This window comes from Elephas maximus, chromosome 5 (assembly GCF_024166365.1).
Source record: "Elephas maximus indicus isolate mEleMax1 chromosome 5, mEleMax1 primary haplotype, whole genome shotgun sequence".
Lineage (NCBI taxonomy): Eukaryota > Metazoa > Chordata > Mammalia > Proboscidea > Elephantidae > Elephas > Elephas maximus.
The window spans coordinates 91,013,299-91,031,981 of NC_064823.1; the positions used below are offsets into that span (position 1 = coordinate 91,013,299).

At 38.4% G+C, this 18,683-nt stretch overlaps 1 protein-coding gene across 1 annotated transcript in view; it reads left to right on the forward strand.

Annotated features, from left to right (window-relative positions):
* Window positions 1-7,876: 7,876 nt before the first annotated feature.
* The window catches only part of TMPRSS11E (transmembrane serine protease 11E), a 33,599-nt gene continuing 22,792 nt past the window's right edge, over window positions 7,877-18,683 (forward strand). Inside the window, exons 1-3 of the mRNA XM_049885294.1 lie at window positions 7,877-8,004; window positions 10,006-10,130; window positions 15,718-15,839. Coding sequence (XP_049741251.1) covers window positions 7,877-8,004; window positions 10,006-10,130; window positions 15,718-15,839 — 375 coding nt within the window. The remainder of the gene's footprint in view (window positions 8,005-10,005; window positions 10,131-15,717; window positions 15,840-18,683) is intronic.

Sequence of the window (18,683 nt, forward strand, 5' to 3'; positions counted from 1 at the left end):
ACTGCAGAAACACTGACAGTATGGGCTCCAGATACCCTTTCAGTTCAGTAATGAGAGCACTCTTGAGGTTCACCCTTCAGCCAAAAATTGAAGAAGCCCATGGAACAAAACAAGACTAGAGGGGCGCAGCAGCTGTAGGGCAGGGACTGGAAGGCAAGAAGGAACAGGAAAGCTGGTAATAGGGAACCCAGGGTTGAGAAGGGAGAGTGTTGACATGTCAAAGGTTGTTAACCAATGTCATACAACAGTGTGCGTACTAACCGTTTAATGAGAAACTAGTTTGTTCTGTAAACCTTCATCTAAAGTTCAATAAAAAAAATTTTTTTTGGTAGAGTATGATTAAGCTGAGGTGAATATGTATATAATGATCATTTTCACAAATCTTATGAAATGTTTTCATATATTAACAAGTAACCAGTTGCTGTTGAGTCACTTCGGACCCATAGAAACCACACGTGTGTCAGAGTAGAACTGTGTTTCATAGGATTTTCAACGGCTGTTTTTTCAGAAGTAGAATGTCAGGACTTTTTCCTGACACATTTCTGGGGTGGGCTCAAACCTCCAACCTTTTGGATAGAGGATGAATGGATTAGCTGTATTAACAGGTTAGTTATTGGGACAGGGAATTAATTAATCAAAAACCTCACTTTTGGAGAATCATATGAACATTAGTAGGGTCCTCACATTTTCGAACTGCCTTTCATTGCAAAATCAACTCAAATAAGATTTTATCATTCATAGGTATTTCTAGATTATTTTTAGGCAATTCTGGTACATGGATTACAATGCTTTCCAGGGAAACAACAATCTGGAGGACACCACAGGATCTTAACATGTATTTCACCTGGCACATTCTTACTTTAAGGACCATTAGCGTCTAGGGATTTTAAAGCTGACTTGGGATGTAAGAGGTCATGAAATCTTATGACTTCGTCATATGAGTGATACTTGGAGTATACCAAGTGACTTGCTGTCCCTTATTTGGCCATTCCATATTATCTAGCATTGTAACCATCGGAAAAATAATGTATTTGAACAATTATGTAAAGGTGGATAGCTTAATAAATGCTGAATTTTAACCATAACTTATACGAAACATTTCTAGGTTGAGGCATGGGACATTAATTTTGGAGGAAATTAAAGAATATTTAGGTCAATTCAAATCTCCAGTTTTTTTTTTTTTAAACAAATAAAGACTATGAGAGCACATGGAACGTCACACAGATTGGGGGCTGGGGGATGCTGGCTGGAACTTGCGTGATGTTCAATGTGTTCTCAGATTTCTCATCTACTGGAATTGTCTCAAGTCACCAGCCTTCCAATTCAGAGTTACTTCACCTGTATCATGCCAATTCTCAGCAGGCAAATACAAAAACTAACAAGAAAGATTTGATAGGAAGACTGAAAATCTGATACTATGCGTTAGTAACCACAAGAATGTCTCTAGCTCAGGTTTCTCAACTATTTTTCTTTTGGTACACCTGCCATAACATACTGGACACACTCTCTATTGATTCTTATTTTTCTTTCACACTTTTAAGTGAGTACAATTCCCTATGGCAAGCTGCAGAGTCATCCCTTTCCACACCGCTGTGGGAAATTTCTACTTTTAAAGTTGCTAACTCAGGTCATGCCAATTTATTATCTCCAACTGCAAAGAGTTTGAGGAAAAGAAAGTAGATATATTGGTGGAATGTAAGGCCCATAATAACTCAATTTGTAAGTCTGTAAACCCATACCTAATTGCTTAATAGTATCTTTTATGCCCCCCATCTATCTGTGATTGTAAATCTCTAGAGGTCATGCAAAGTGTCAAACTAAAGCTCAGTTTGTAGTATCCAATGTTGCATCATACCTGGTTGAGAATTTAATAAAGACCTTGATGATGACACATGGGGATCAGAGACAGTCCTTACTGTTGAGCTGCCACTAATATTTACATAATACTCTTATCTAACTCATCAAGTGCCATCTTAACTAACTCCTGTTAAAGTAGGTGGAAGGAAAGATACTATTACTTGAGTTTTATGGTTAGTTAAATATAATCATGGTTAAGCTATGGGTTCACCACCCGGCTGTCAGTTTTTCACATCTTTATCAGTTTGTTGCATCTTGCTGCGATGGTGGAAGCAATGCCATTGGCATTTCAAATAACAACAGGCTCACCCATGGTGGACAGGTTTCAGCAGAGCTTCCAGAGACAAAGACAAACTAGGAAGAAAGGCCTGGCATCTACTTCTGAAAATTAGCCAATGAAAATCCTACGAATTACAACAAAATATTGTCCCATATACTGCTGAAAGATGAACCCCCTAGGTTGGAAGTCTCTTAAAATACACAGTAGCTACAAGAGTGGACTCAAGCATACCAACAATCAGGAAAATTGTACAGGAGCTGGCAATGTTTTGTTCTGTTGTGCATGAGGTCAAATCTGACTTGACAGCAGCTAACAACAAGCTGTGGGTTCTGCATAAGTTGACAGTTAATGAGTGGTAGGGTTTTTCTGTCACTCACAATTTTATTAAAAACTTACTGCTGTACTAAGCAATATTTTATTTTTTAAAAGTCTAGTTTTATGCCTACCACTTCAATAATCCCTAGGTATTTTGTAATGTGAAAATACCTTATAAAGTCATTTCAATAGTACTTAGAAAATTGTGAGATATTTAAAAGAATTATCATAGAGCTTGGTATCTGAATGATTTCACACTGTCACCTCCTATAAAATGACAGTTATTTAATTGTAATTGATGCCATTTGCTAGTATTGAACAACATACTAAGAATATTATGAAACTAATTTTTGTTTCTATGCTAAAAATGTTGTTGAGAATATAGTTCATTATATTTCATAGTTTTTTTTTTTTTTTTTAAATGAGGACCTAAAAGAATTGTAATGCTGCTAAGCAATTGGTCTGTTTTTATCTTAGGATGCCATAAAGAATGTACAGGAGCATGGTTTGTTTGTTTTGTTTTATTTTTGAGTTGGCTATTAGAAAGCTACAAAATTTGTGACCCAACTTAAGAAAGTAAATAGGTGGGGGTTATGATATGTAGTCCTAGTACTATTGCATTTTATGTTTTCAGTTATGTTTTAATTTCTTCTTAACAACAAAAAAAATTCCAGTTACGTTTTAATTTCTTCTTACATTATTAAATTTAATTTAATGTCATGTAATTCTAGTCTATATGTCCTTATAAAAAAATTATAAGCCACCCCAAATCAGCCTGGAACAAGGTGGATATAAGTAAAAACATTTATAATAAAAACAATGAGTTTCCTATCATTTGTCTTAGGCATAACAAGAAAATGGAAAGAGCCGTCTGGCAATCAGACTACCACTTCATTATAATTGTAACTTCTCTATGAGTACTATTCATTATTATTATCATTGTAGGGGATGCACACATTATAATTCAGTACAAGGTCCTAGCTGATGCTATCATACACTTTATAGATATATTTTAAGTATCAGTGGATGGGGCATAACTATGTTATTTGTATTTTTACAAAGAAATTTTATTTGTATTTTTTCTTTTAAAAATGGCCGTGAAGATACATGACCCATGCACACATACACAAAATTTAATTCTACCTTGGACATCTTTATAGTCTTGTTCTAGAAAGTATGAGAAATATTGAAAATTTGACCCATGCTTGTTTGTATGAGCTTCCCACAAAGGAAAAAGTATTTATGTGGATAGGATAAGCAGGGACAACCCTATGGACTAAAGAAATAAACTAATTCCAAACACATAATAAATACAAAATAAATATTTATTAATTGATGTTTTAAATATTAGGCACTGACTTAGGGAATTAGCAATGGCGTAAGGTACCATGTTTTACTGTGGTATCTCTTCTTATGCTTTTGTTTTGCTATTGTGGCATGCAGACATTCAATGCCCCCAAATTATGTTTCTCCAGAGACTAATGCCCACTTATGGGTACTTGTCACTTTCTGTTCTAACACTTTTACAAATAGACCAAATATATAGTTGAAAAATAATTATTTTAAACACAGGTGAAATAGAAATATTAACCATAGAGCTTGATCATTACATAAAGTTTTTCTTGGAAATCAGGGTTTATTTTATTAGTAATTATTCTTTACAATGGCTGACCTGTCTTTCCTGTGTATAGTATTCCAAGTTATTCTCTAAGAACCAAGATGAAACGTAAGTGCTTTGAAAGACATCAGGGCTCATATTGTGGTGTTGGCAAGTGATCAGTTCAGTACGGTTTACCTGTTGCCATTGAGTCGATACCGACTCATAGTGACCCTAAAGGACAGGGTAGAACTGCCCCACAGAGTTTCCAAGAAGTGCCTGGTGTATTAGAACTGCTGTCCTTTTGGTTAGCAGCTGTAGCTCTTAACCACTACACCAATATGGTTTAGTTGACTTTAATTCACTCCATGAACATTTCTTGAGCACATATTTAGAGAATACAGAGATAAATAAGTCTTAGGACCTGTCCCCAACGAGCTTAAGATGCATACTTCAAAGCGATTCATGGAAGTAAGTAGACTTGACTGAAGTAGACTGGGACAAGAAATATTAGAGGGGACTTTTTGCACTGGCTCTTAATTATGCACAGGCTTTTATGGTACAAGCAAAGGATAGACTCTAAATTACTCCACATTGGAGGCAGCATGAGCAAAGGCAGAGAGCTTAAAAGCTTGCTCGTCAGGTAGAGGGAGAATGCCAGGCTAAGGGAAGGCAAGTAGTCTGAGCCATTGACTTTATCAGTTGTAGAAAGACAGCTTAGAGTAAAGGAATGAATCAGGGACAGGGGAGACCGAAGAGAAACTTGTTATCAAGCTACAGGGCAAGTTTTAGTGAGGACTGCCAAAACAAGGTCTGGCAGTCTTGGCAATGGGATTGGAGACAGACTACATTAGATTTGCCATGTGAGTGAGACTAGAAAATGAAAAGATTATAACTTCCAACAGAATTAGCATTGACTTTAGGTCCATAAACCATGGCAAGAAGGCCAAATCAGCCCACCATCTGTTTTTGTAAGGTCCTTGGGTTGGAGCCCTGGAGGCACAGTGGTTAAGAGTCTGGCTGCTAATCAAAAGGTTGGCAGTTCAAATCCACCAGCTGCTCCTTGAAAGGGGCAGTTCTATCCTGTCCTATAGAGTCACTATAAGTCAGGATCTACTTGATGGCAGCTTATTTACTTGATGGCAACAGACTTGGAACTAAGAATGATTTTTATATTTTTTAATGGTTGAAAACAAATCAGAAGAAGAAAAATATTTCATGCACAAGTAGAAATTATATGATATTAAAACTTCAGTGTACATAAATAAAGTTTTATAGGAACACTGCCATGCTCATTTGTTTATGTACTGTCTCTGGCTGCTTTTGTGCTGCAATGGCAGAGCTGAATAGTTGTGATGGAGGCCATGTGGTCCACAATGTCCAAAATATTTTCTATTTTGTCCTTTATGAAAAGTTTGCTGATTCCAGCTTAAGTAGTTGATAGCAATGCTTTGGGGCCCACCAACCTCGTAGATATTAGGCAAAAGCTTGTTCAGAACAGCTTGGCTGGAGTAACCTGGTGAAACATAAGAACTGACAGAATATCAGGGCTGCTTATTGTTATGAAGGACGAGAAAAGAATTTCAGACCCACTACTGGAGTCCTGGGTAGTGCAAATGATTAACACACTCGGCTGCTAAGTGAAAGCTTGGAGGTTTGTGTCCACCCAAAGGCACCTTGGAAGAAAGATCTAGTTATCTACTTCCGAAAAGCCAGCTATTGAAAACACTTTTGAACACAGCTCTACTCTGACATATGTAGGGTCGCCATGAATTGGAGTTGACTTGACAGTAAATGGTATTAATCAACATATCACGGTGTTGTTGTGTAAGGGTGTTTGTTCTGGTAAACATAATGATAAGCCTTGACTTATTCTCCAGTGTTTGCCAGGAGGTTCATTTGGGTTAGTACCATTTATCCCCCCTTGCCTTTTTGTGGTTGTTGCTGTTTTTCTTTTTTGGCACTATTTTTCAAATGACATGTTAAGGAGTGATAAAACAAATGGCTTCACTGTCATGATAATGCAGCCTTGGACACATTAAAAATTGTCTTTTGGCAATTTTAGACTAATAAATATGTACTCATACTTTAACTGCTATATTCACCTGACTCGTCACTGTCTAACCACACATGTCCCCAAATTGAGAAGAATCTTGCAAAGAAAGCTAGTAGACACCACTGAAGCTATTAGAATTCAATCGCTCTGTCTGAAGGTGATTTTAAATGATAGTAGGTTTGAGATAAGGCTCAGATAAGTTTCAGCAGGTGGCAATTATGATTGGACAAGAGATTATGTGCAGGAGGGGACTGATTATGTAAGCGTCTGTTGATACATAACATGTACTTATTCTTCCATTTGCTAAATATTTTGAGCTTACTTCCTAGCATATTTAATTTGAAACAGTCCTGTACTGAAATATCTTGCTGAGATAACCAAAAACAAAAATAATTGAGAAACAAGGTGTGTCAGTTGGAAAAGCAATGCCATACAGACTGGGAAGGGAAGGAAAAAGATAATGTTTCACATGACAAGTATCTCAGTAATATGGTCACTATCATTGTTATTAATAATTAAAACAATGATGATAATAATAAAAACCAAACCCATTGCCATGGGGTCAATTCTGACTCATAGCAACCCTATAGGACAGAGTAGAACTGCCCCATAGGGTTTCTAAGGAGCACCTGGTGAATTGGAACTGCCAGCCATTTGGTTAGCAGCCGAGCTCTTAACCACTGCACCACCAGGGCTAGTCCCTGCTATTTATACAATGATTTTTCCAGTTGGGAGCTCAAAGTACTAAAATACTTCATCATTTTTATCTCTACATAGCTTGATAGCTTAGGAGGGGTTTGAAATTATTATCCCTGTTTTTGACATGGAGAAAATAAGAGGAAGGATTGAATCTACTGGTCCAAGACTACAAAATAAATAAGTTGGTGGAAGAACTCAGACGATGCTTTCTTAATTGTTTATTTGAAGTGATTTTGACTGGATTCTGTTTTTTTTCCTTGTTCTATGCTATCTCTCCTGTCTCCTTCTAAACCACCAAAGACTGTCACTAAAGTAGGCACAGGAGGTGGAGGTCAGAGAAGGCAGACATACCCGTACCTTATACACTATAGTGATAGGATTGGCATGAAATCTTCCAGTTGTTTTTACTTCTAATTTAGATCTCTCTCTCTTTCTCTTTCACTTAATTCAAAAGCCATGCCTATTTGTTCTTAAATAAATAAATAAAGCCACCTTAAAATAAAAAAAATGTAAATTAAAATGAAAATTTCTCTTTTATTCCTGCCTTTTCACTCCTTACTTTTAATAATTTGGCATATCCCCTTCTTTATATTTTGCTATGCACACACACACATAGTTTTATTGTTTACCACAACTGGAACACGGAATGCATGTTATTCAGCAACATTTTTTCACTAGAATAGGTCATTGACATTTTTCATGTTAACACAGGTAGATCTACCTCATCACTTTTAATGGCTGTATTGTTTTGCTTTACTGTCTTGATTAAACATTGTTATAGAACAAATAGAACTTCTGTCTTATATTTCACAATTTTACATAAGTGATCATTTACTTTTGACAAAATTTTGACCTATTTTCTACAACTACAAATTCATTTCTTCATCGAGTACGTTTTGAGATTCGTTGAGAAGCCCTCTCCTCCCTGCATTCCCCCCAAAGTTGTGCTTACGTCTGCTATATGCATCTCCTTTTTTCTGAAACAGATGAATAGCAAGGATTCAGGAAGAAAGAAACAGGACTCAGTTTTAGGACGTCTTGGCCACATTTGCACATAGAAGACAGCCTCCTCATGGAGAAGCCCTTTTATATCGCAGTAATTGCCATTCTAGGAACAGTTGTTTGGAGTCTCACTCAAGGGATAGCTGTACATGAGGGAGGTTTGGGAGAAAAAGATGCTGTTTCCCTGGCTATGGCCCCGTGAGAAAAATCAAAGGAACAAGGGAGGAGACCAGGTAGAGTCCCCCGAGCCTTCTACTACCTCCCAGTGCCTTCAGCAGGCACATTCATGTAGTGATGATAACGCCACTGATTTTGGTGACAATGCTACCTGTTCTGTGTCCAGGATGTGGTGATGGTATGGAAGAGATCAACATGATAGTATCATCACTTCCTGGTCCTACATCAACAGGAAACACAGTTTCCTAGATTTATATAAGCAAAAAAAATTATTTACTGTACAATGCTTTGCAGTTTGCAAAAAGTGTTCACATTGATGATCTCATTCTGGGTCTCACAATCAATCATGAGCTTTAGACAGGATGGCTATCCTGTCCCTAATTAACAGATAGAGAGACTTAGTTCAGAGTTTAAATGATTTGTCCAAGCTGCACAGCAGGTGAGGAAAGAGCTGGAATTAGAATTCTATTGATGGTGATTGAGTGCCCAGAGCTCATTGCAGGATGACACCGCACTCCCTCCAGTCCTCAGCTTCCAGAAACATAGAACTCTGGAAACAGGTTACGGACGCCACCCATTCTACCAGTATGATAAATACTCCCGAGAAATTTAAAGTAACAGTATCATAATCAAACTCCTTAGACGACTTTGACTTATTATTTCATTTTCTTTAGCTTTTGAGTTCACTTTTCAACTACTATACCCCGAGGGAACAGCAATTTTATTAATCAAAGAATGACCAGGTTGGTCAACATTTTTAGTAACATGTTTTTGGAGGCAGAACAATTGAGAGAGTTTGAGGAAATTTCATGCAGAAAGAATTTCCTGTAGCATCCCTGAAGCTCAGAGGTAAATACTAGCTTTTTAGAAGGGAGTCTCAGGTTATCTCTCATGTATATCCTCAAAGTTTGGTGTGGAAATAAATTAGAGAATTAGAAAGAGAATAGAATTAGAAACTCTATCTGAAACCTGGTATGATTCCAGCTGCAACACATTTCACAGACTGCTTAAGATTCTAGAGTGCTAGAAACAGTGCTCTAAATGGTTTTGTAGTTCCTTCATTGCCTAGCTCAGTGTCTTCTATATGCTGTTGTTAGCTACTGTCTTGTCTACTCAGAGGCACAGTAACCTCATGTACAATAGAATGAACCGGTGCCCAGCCCTGCATTATCTTCACAATTGCCAGTATGTTCAATCACATAATTGCAGATATGGTGCTAGTCCATTTCACTGAGGTTCCCCTGGCCTTTGCTGGCCCTCTACTTCACCAAACATGATGTCCTCCTTTAGCGATTAATCCCTTCCGATGATTTGCCCAAGGCAAGAGAGTAGGACAATATTCTGTTGTGATCCATAAGGTTTTCATTGGCTAAATTTTTTGAAAGCAGATGACCAGGTCTTTCTTCATAGTCTGTCTTAGTCTGGAAGCTCCACTGAAATCTACCCACCATGCATGATCCTGCCGGTATTTTAAATACCAGCGGGATAGTTTCCAGCATCACAGCAACATACAAGCCATCACAGTACAAGAAACTGATAGACAGGTAGTGGATTTTGTACATAGTGGGTCAATAAATAATAATAATAAAAAAAAAATAGCTGACCCTAATATAACTCGTTCCTGTCGAGTTGATTCCAACTCATAGCCACCCTATAGGGCAGAGTAGAACTGCCCCATGAGGTTTCTAAGGAGTGGCTGGTGCACTTTCTATATGCCAAGCACTGTCATAAGCACTTTACATGTAGGATTTCATTTAATTCTATGAGATAGATGCTATTATTACCATCTTTATTTTATGGATGAGGAAACTGAGACCCAGAGATGCTAATTTACTTGCCCAAGTTCAGGTAACAGAGCTAGGATTGGACTTAGGTACCCTGGGGCCAGGGTTGTCCTCTAAACCAAGACACTACACTACCATGTAACTGAATGTCATTTATTCCCCAGAAATTTCTGCTTTACTTAAGGAGTGGACATGGTATGCATTGTGATATAATCCATCTATTTGTTTTCTTTCTCAGGCCAGCTGTGGTGAGGGCCAGGAAAAGAACTTGTTTGGAGCCCTGGGCTATTGGCCTCATTACCTTTCTATCCTTGATTGTCCTGGCAGTGTGCATTGGACTTATTGTTCATTATGTGAGATACAGTAAGTATGAGCTGCCCTGGCATCATTTTGACTCATCCCACATATTTCTCACTTACCTTTCCTGTTTCTATTTGCCTTGGGTGTATTCATTCATTACTACAATTTATTTGCATAGCTGGCACAAAGAACTCTTTACCTGTCTTGCCTCTCTCTTTGAATCCTCACAGGCCATGGAGGATCCTGGCTTCTGCCTTTGGTGTAGCAATGCTTCCTGCTGGGAACAGCATGCTAGTTTGTATACTCACTAATGAGAATAATAAAACCTTAAAGAGGGAAACAGTGGAGGTACACAAGAAAGCTAGAGGAGAAACACAATATCTTATGTTGTTTGAGGCCATAGGGCTACCAACTTGACTTAAAATAATTCCAACTCATTGATTTTATGGAGCCCAATAAATTAATTAAATAATCAGAGATCATGGAGAAGTTGACTCTATTTATAACAGTATATTGGAAAAATGCTCATAGCAACGTATTGTTGAATAAGTGCCTATTTATGTTATTTTAAATCTCTTCTTGGGACATATTGCATATGACTAAAGAGGACAGGATATGCTAAGAAGGTTAATTATAAAGAGGCTCACTCTGTGATAATCAAGTATCTAACTTATTGCTGGATGAACCTTGAGTTGCTGTTATTAGAAAGATCTCCAGGGTCCTTCAGAACTGTTCTTCCCCAGTGTAACAACCCTCATGAAGTTTGCTTCTACTGTGCAGGTTTTAATTAGTTGACTCAACTATGACCTATTGGTTTAATATCTCCCTCTGTGATTAGATTATGCTTTGATGTTCAAAGACCTATAACCAAAGAAGCTAATCACTTGATTCTAATGTAATTGGCGATTTGGAGAAGTTGCTTTCCTGTGAAGAGAAACGGTGATACTGTAAACTGATTATCATCCCCCAGAATCACACACTAATCCAATCTTAATTTCCAGATCAAGGTGGATCATTTCTGGGTAATTTATGAAAAATAATTAAAGCAAAATTTATTTTTGGTAGAATTTGCCCACATGTCTTTAAATTCTGGGTATCTGCATTTTGATAATGGAGACTTCTGTGGAGCGTGCCTTTAACAAAAAAAAAATAATAGGAATACCTTTATAATTCTACAGCTATATTATGAATATATTGAGTTCCATTACATTGTGAGCATCATTATACCTACTCGTGGATGCTTAAGACTGGGTAATACTCACTTTTCTACTTCCAGAACTTAGAGGAATCCTGGCATATACTAGGTGCATGATAAATGTTTATTGAATATTGAATGACAGAAATGAATAAATAATACTTGCTATGCATTCAATTGTGTCGCTCCAAACTGTATGTCAACTTGACTAGGCCATGATTCCCAGTATCATGTGGTTGTCCACCATTTTGTGATTTTACGTGATTATCCTATGCGTTGTAAATCCTAACCTCTATGGTGTTAATAAGGCAGGATTCAATCTACAGGATTAGTTGTACCTTGAGTCAATCTCTTTTGAAATATAAAAGAGAGAAGCAAACAGAACAGAAAGGGACTTTATACCACTAAGAAAGAAGAGCTGGGAGCAGAGTGTGTCCTTTGGACCTGGGGTCCCTGCTCTGAGAAAACTCCTAGACCAGGGGAAGGTTGATGAAAAGGACCTTCCCCCAGAGCTGACACGCAGAGTGAAAGCCTTCCCCTGGAGCTGGCATGCTGAATCTGAACTTCTATCCTCCTTAACTGTGCGAGAATAAACTTCTGTTTGTTAAAGCCATCCACTTGTGATATTTCTGTTATAGTAGCACTAGATAACTAAGACAATATTTATCATGTCTTCTTGGGGCTTGCTTTGGCTTGTCTGATACCCCAGGAAGCACCTAGGAATGATACTGCCCTTATCACCTCAGTGAGAGAAAATATTTCTTACTACTGACTTCTTTGCCTCTTCCCAAGTCAAGTTTCAAAACACTCACAAATCTTACTCATATGAATACAATGAAAAACTAGCAAGATTTTCCAGTAATCCGTGCCCATTTCCAGTATACCTGTGCCTGAATCCTATTGTTTGGGTGTTTGGAACCCACAATTTCCACTTCCCACACAGGTCACCTGAATAAACAGTGATTGTTGTGATTAGTTTTATTGTCTCGTATTTATGACCTGTTCTCTGTTTTATGGGATGTAAATTCATAACAGAGAACATATAGCACGTGACCATTTACGAGCTGGGATGCAAAGATAACCAAACCATTAAGTTACAGAAACAGTGATACAGATGAAGGTAATCAGACTTGGGGAAAAAATCCTTTTCACCCTCATGTCATGGAGTTGTACGTGTAGTATGTGTTCAGGGACCTTTGGGACTGCATTTCTGCCCCTACTGTAATTTAAATGACCAGAGGCAAATCTGTTATGAGCCACATGTTGCGGATGTAGAATCACAAACCTGTTAGGAAATTATCAAGAAACTCACATTCATCCTTATGTCTCTTACTTGTCTATTAATATCCTGTCTTAGTCATCTAGTGCTGCCATAACAGAAATACCTCAAGTGGATGGCTTTAACAAAGAAAAATTTATTCTGTCACGGTCTAGTAGGTTACAAGTCCAAATTCAGGGTGTCAGCTCCAGGGGAAGGTTTTCTCTCTCTGTCAGCTCTGGAGAAAGATTCCTTGTCATTAATAGTCCCCTGGTTGAGCAGCTTCTTAGAAGCAGGCACCCCAGGTACAAAGGATGCCATCTGCTCCCGGTGCTGCTTTTTTGGTGGTGTGAGGTCCCCAACTCTCTGCTTGCTTCCCTTTCCTTTTTTATCTCTTGAGAGATAAAAGATGGTGCAGGCCACACCCCAGGGAATCTCCCTTTACATTCGATCAGGAATGCAACCTGGGTAAGGATGTTACAATCCCACCCTATTCCTCCTTAAAATGAAATTACAGTCATAAAATGGAGGACAACCACACAATACTAGAAATCATGGCCCAAGCAAATTAATACACACAGTTTTGAGGGGGCATAATTCAATCCATGACATATCCCTAACAATATTTTTGAATAAGTAATGTGCCACATAATTCTGGAAACTAGAGATACTTTTAAATATTTGGTGGCCTGATTGGGTCTATAGAACAAAGTAAAATGCTGAGTATAGATAATAAGTTGTTCATTAGGTTGAGCCATATGCAGCTGCCAATATTTGACCATATTTGACTCATGCAAATGACAATTACATGCGGTTCAATCTAATAATTAAAAACAAACAGGTCTAAGGAAGTAGAAGAGTCCCTGGTGGTATATAGTTAACACGCTCAAACTGCTAATTGAAAGGTTGAAGACTTGAGTCCACCCAGAAGTTCCTTAGAAGAAGGGCCTGGAGATATGCTTCCAAAAAATCAGCAGTTGAAAACCCTATGGAGCACAGTTCTGCTCTCACACACATGGGGTCACCATGCATCAGAATCCACTGAAGACAACTGGTTTTTTAGGAAGTAGAACAGTCAGCTCTCCTTTTATCTGGAGCCTTGCTATTCAATGTGTGGTTCAGTATCGGCAGTATCAGCTTCCCTGAATCTTAGGCCCAACCTTAGATTATTAAGCCATCATCTGCATTTAAATGGGACATTAAAGTTTGAAAAGCAGCATTCTAGAACAATGAGGATAACTACACAGAGAGGTGATAAGAGTTAATTCTTTTTTTTTTAGTGATCAGGTAAACTCTTTTTATATAAAATGTTTTTCAGTATTTACGTAGAGGTGATCTTACTCGTGGTTTTGTAGAGGTTATAACTTTTATTAGTTTACCTTAAATTCACTTGCAAGTTACATTGGCTTAACCTAATTCCTGCACACTTTCCCAGGGTAGAGCAAAAATTGTGAGAGCTACTCTTTTTGATTTACAGCAAACTGGATTTTTTATTAGTTGTTTCCTACCCCATTATTAATTAATAAAATAAATTATATCATATGTTACATTCTGAAACAAGAAGCCCTGGTGGCACAGATGGTTAAGTGCTCAGCTGTTAGCCAAAAGGTTGGTGGTTTGAATCCACCCAGTGGCTCCTGGGAGAAAGATCTGGCAATCTGCTTTCTTAAAAAAAAGCCAAGAAAACTCTGTGGGGGTAGTTCTACTTTGTAACACAAGAGGTTGCTATGAATCGAGACAACTGGACTGCACTTAACAACAACAATTCATTCTGAAACAAGACCAAATCCGTATATAATAACAAGAAAGTATGTGTATTGTGTTGTGTTAAGTTTCAGTTATACTCCAAGGTTTCTTTTTAATAATTTTTTTTAGAGAATGACTGTTTAAATTTAATTAGTTTTTTCAATGAAAACACACTAACGCTAGAGAGCACATGGAAGGGAAACAAACATGAACATGTTCTGTGACATTGCTCTTTTCCTTCGAGGAAAGTAAAAGTTCAAAAATGTACAGTACAGAGAAAAGCTACATTAATATTTAGATTATGTAATTTTGTTTTGTAGACAAATCTGAATTAATGAATCGGAATCAACTTGACTGCAATGGTTTGGGTTTTTTGGTTGTTGGGTATACCAAAAAAAATCAAGCTCATTGCCGTCAAGTGGATTCTGACTCATAGTGACCCTGTAAGACAGGGTAGAACTGCCCCATAGTTTCCAAGGGGCACCTGGTGGATTTGAACTGGTAAACTTTTGATTAGCAGCCAAGCCCTTAACCACTACACCGCCAACCATGACAATTTTCTTGGTCACCATTGTATCCTTAATCCCTGGCAGAGTGTGTCTTACAGTGAAGGTAGTCTAGATCAATATTTGTTGAATGAATGAATAAATAAATGAATCTTCTGAGGGCTCTGTGCTTGCTTCACGTACATGAGGATAGAAGAAAAGCTATGCTGTGTTCAACTCTTTAGCAGTCAAAGATACGGGCTGCTTAAGCTGCACTCAGCAAGTAGAGATATTGGCTCAGGAAGCAAATAAGCCAACAAGCCAACAGCGAAGAGCCAAGGAGAAAATAAATGGAGTTATTGGGGAACCAGGAGAAACTAAGTAGTGTCCCTGGAGGGTTGTATCAGGTGGCAGCTCTAGCTTCCCAAACTTCCTGTTTACTGGCTGGGTTTTTTTTGTTTTAGCATTTTTCTCTACTCTCATCTTCCTCTTTAGGTAAAATAAATGTTCTCACACCAGAGTTTTTGTGTCCGGAATGCATGTGTAGGTTACTGAATTTGGGAAAACCTATCTGAAGGATATAAAAATGCAGTCACATTAGGGAAACTCCTTAATCCATCCCTGTTTGTGTGCTCGGAATAGATGACTCACTGCTCTTGTGGTTTATTCAGGAACGGATGACACATGAGTAATTAGCTCACAGCCACAATGAAGTGTTTGTACAATACCTTAGGAATACCAGGTGTTTCTTACAGCTTTTGTACTCTAAATCTTATGATGATGAATGTTATTATCTTTTATTCAGAGATAGCTATGAAGCCCGGGGCAGGTTGATGGGCTGGGGCAGGGCCATTCTTTCCTGTCTCAGTCTTTCTCGTAACCACCAAATGGGGAAATGATGATGCTTTATATACATCTGTTTAATGTAGTTGGGGTTTTTTTTTTTTTTTGACTCTTTTCTTGTAGATCAAAGGAATACCCACAATTACTATAGCACACTGTCATTCACAAGTAACAGACTGTATGATGAGTTTGGAAGAGAAACTTCTAAAAACTTCACAGAGATGAGCAAGAAAATTGAATCAATGGTAAGCACTTTTTTTTCTCCTTTTCTAAGCCATTTGCTATCACTTCGTTATTACAATTTTTACTATCCCAGTTTCTAAAGAATTCATTTGACCAGGGACAGATTACCCAATAAACAAGGTAAGCACATGTTTAGGGCATCAGCAAAACATGGACACTGGTTGTCCAAAGCAAAGACCCATAGATGCCAAGCAGATAGGACACAAGGAAAAATGAATGCTTTAAAAAAAAAAAAAAAAAAAACTGCTACCAGCTCCAGTGTGTGAGAATGTGTCAGTTGGAAATAAAGATCTCACAGAGTCATGAAGACACCCATGTACAAGGTTGTTTAAGCTATGAGGCCCCTACCACTTCAACACCTTTGTTGGTATCTGTCTCCTATGGTCCCCTCCTGTGTAATTGAAACTCCTTGTCTCAGCAGGTGTCTTGGGAGTATACTATTTCCTTGCAATAAACAAGAGGTGGGGATGTAATGTTGAGTCTAACTCTTGCCACATTCAGTTACTAAAAATTTTATAATTCTGTTCATTTCATTCCCCTAAAAGGGCATATGTCATTTTTGCGTTCAGTGGCTAATATCACAGTTGCATTTACAAAGAAGTTACATCATGGATAACTAAGACACACACACACGCACACACATACACATGTATATGTTACATGTATATATGCATATATACCTCACATATCCCGTTAGAATGAGTGAGTAAGCAGAAGAGGGGCACCACAGACAGTCAGTGTTTAGGGCCCTCACATGCCTTAATCAGGCCCTGAATTCAGCTGCTCCTGGCATATCTTTGCAATATGGGAAGAGGCCCTACCTGAGAGATATAAAACAAAACTGATATTACATCATCTGGAAGAGCATGCTTTGCAAGGCAGAACCAAGTGACCCTTAGCCGTTCCTTTATGTCCCCTCACTCACCCTTCCTTAGCTAGTGTTCCACTCTTGACTGGCAGACTCTAGAAATTCTGGGAAAGTGAGGGTGGCCTAAAATATGATTGTTCTGTCCTAAAGAAGAGAACTTGAGCAAGAGATCTCAAGATTAAACTATTTAAACACATACCTGAATAATATTTTAGTACTTAAGCATATCCATCCCTGGACCAAAAAAACAAACAAGAAAGCCTCAATGCCAACAAACCCCATTGCTTTTGAGTCAATTCTGACTCTTGGAACCCAATAAACAGTAACCACCAGTAGAACAAATAACATCCATCGGATGTCAGCGGCTATTATCTTTATGGAAGCAGATCACCAGACCTTTCTTTCATGGCACCACTGAGTGGTTTCAAACCGTCAAACTTTTGATTATTAGTAGTAACCAAATGCAAACTGTTTGTGCTACTCAGGGACCAAATCTGGACCAGTTTTCAGTAAATAACTGTTGAGCGAAGGTCCAGGGTCACCAACAAAAGGCATGACCTAGACACACAGGCAGTGATGAAACAGTGCTTCACTCACATAAAGAGACACAGCAAGGTCAGCTTTACATGTCCGTGCTGTTCTCCCATGACCAGCAGATCACTCCCCACAGCTGGGGCAGGGCTGATGTTCGGCATGCATCCCTCTGAGCCACAGATGTCTTTTCTTCCTTTAGGAACAGATAAAGAAGTAGAGTTGGTCAGGGGCCATATAATGCACATATAATGTCCTCAGGGCAAGAGGGGAGGGTTGTGCTGATAGTTCACCAGCTGCTATAGGATGTGTTTTGAGTCAAGACGCCCTGGGGAAGGGAGTCAGTCCACACTCTCATTCCATCTAAGAAGCCAGGTTGGTACAACTGGTCCTAAGCACAAGGTTCATTTGGCGGTCACAGGGAAAGGTGACCTGCTGTACTCTCTCTGCAGCGCCACAATAAGCCCATAGGAAAGCCATGAATACTCATTTTTATCTTTAAGATGGAAATATCACCCAGGGGGATGAATCAAATATTTAAGCAACTGGAAAAATTAGCAATGTAGACCAAAAGAAACAAGGGCTTGGGTGATTGATTTTCATTATTATCGGATTACTTGAAGAATAATTTGGATTTTTCCTGCTAGTTTGTGAGAGTACCGGTTGCATAATATCATGGAAATAGCACTGGCTAGAAATCAGGACACCTAGTTCTGGAACCCTCTACAGCTGGTGACGTGCCATTTGCAATATCACTTAATCATTCTGGTTACATTGTTTTCCTATGGAAACTATGGCATCAGATTAGGTAATTTCTTAATTTCCTCCTGCTGCCAGTATCCTGAATAAGAATAGAATGTCTGTCACCCCATGCGAACAACCTTATAGGCTAGAAGGTGGAGGATTTGTTCACCTTGCTGGGAAGGAGGACAATCTTGGCTGTGTTTGTATCTGCAAACACAAACCAGGAAAATATTGAAAGAAGTTCTTCGCTGAGTGTATACATACCCATACACCAAAAAAAAAAAGTCTCATGGCCATTAACTTGAATTCCTCTTATAGCCACCCTATATGCTGCCCCATAGGGTTTCCAAGACTGTAAATCTTTACGGAAGCAGACTGCCACATCTTTCTTCCGCAGAATGGCTGGTGGATTTGAACCGCCCTTTCAGTTAGCAGTTGCTTTAACCACTGCACCATCAGGGCTCCTACATAAATATATATATATATTTATATAGGTGCTCTGGTGGTATACAATATGTATTACATACATAATATATATTTGGAAACCCTGGTGGCGTAGTGGTTAATTGCTATGACTGCTAACCAAAGGATCAGCAGTTCAAATCTGCCAGGCACTCCTTGAAAACTCAGTGGGGCAATTCTACTCTGTCGTATAGGGTTTTTTTTATTACATATATAATATATACCCAGTACATATGTATAT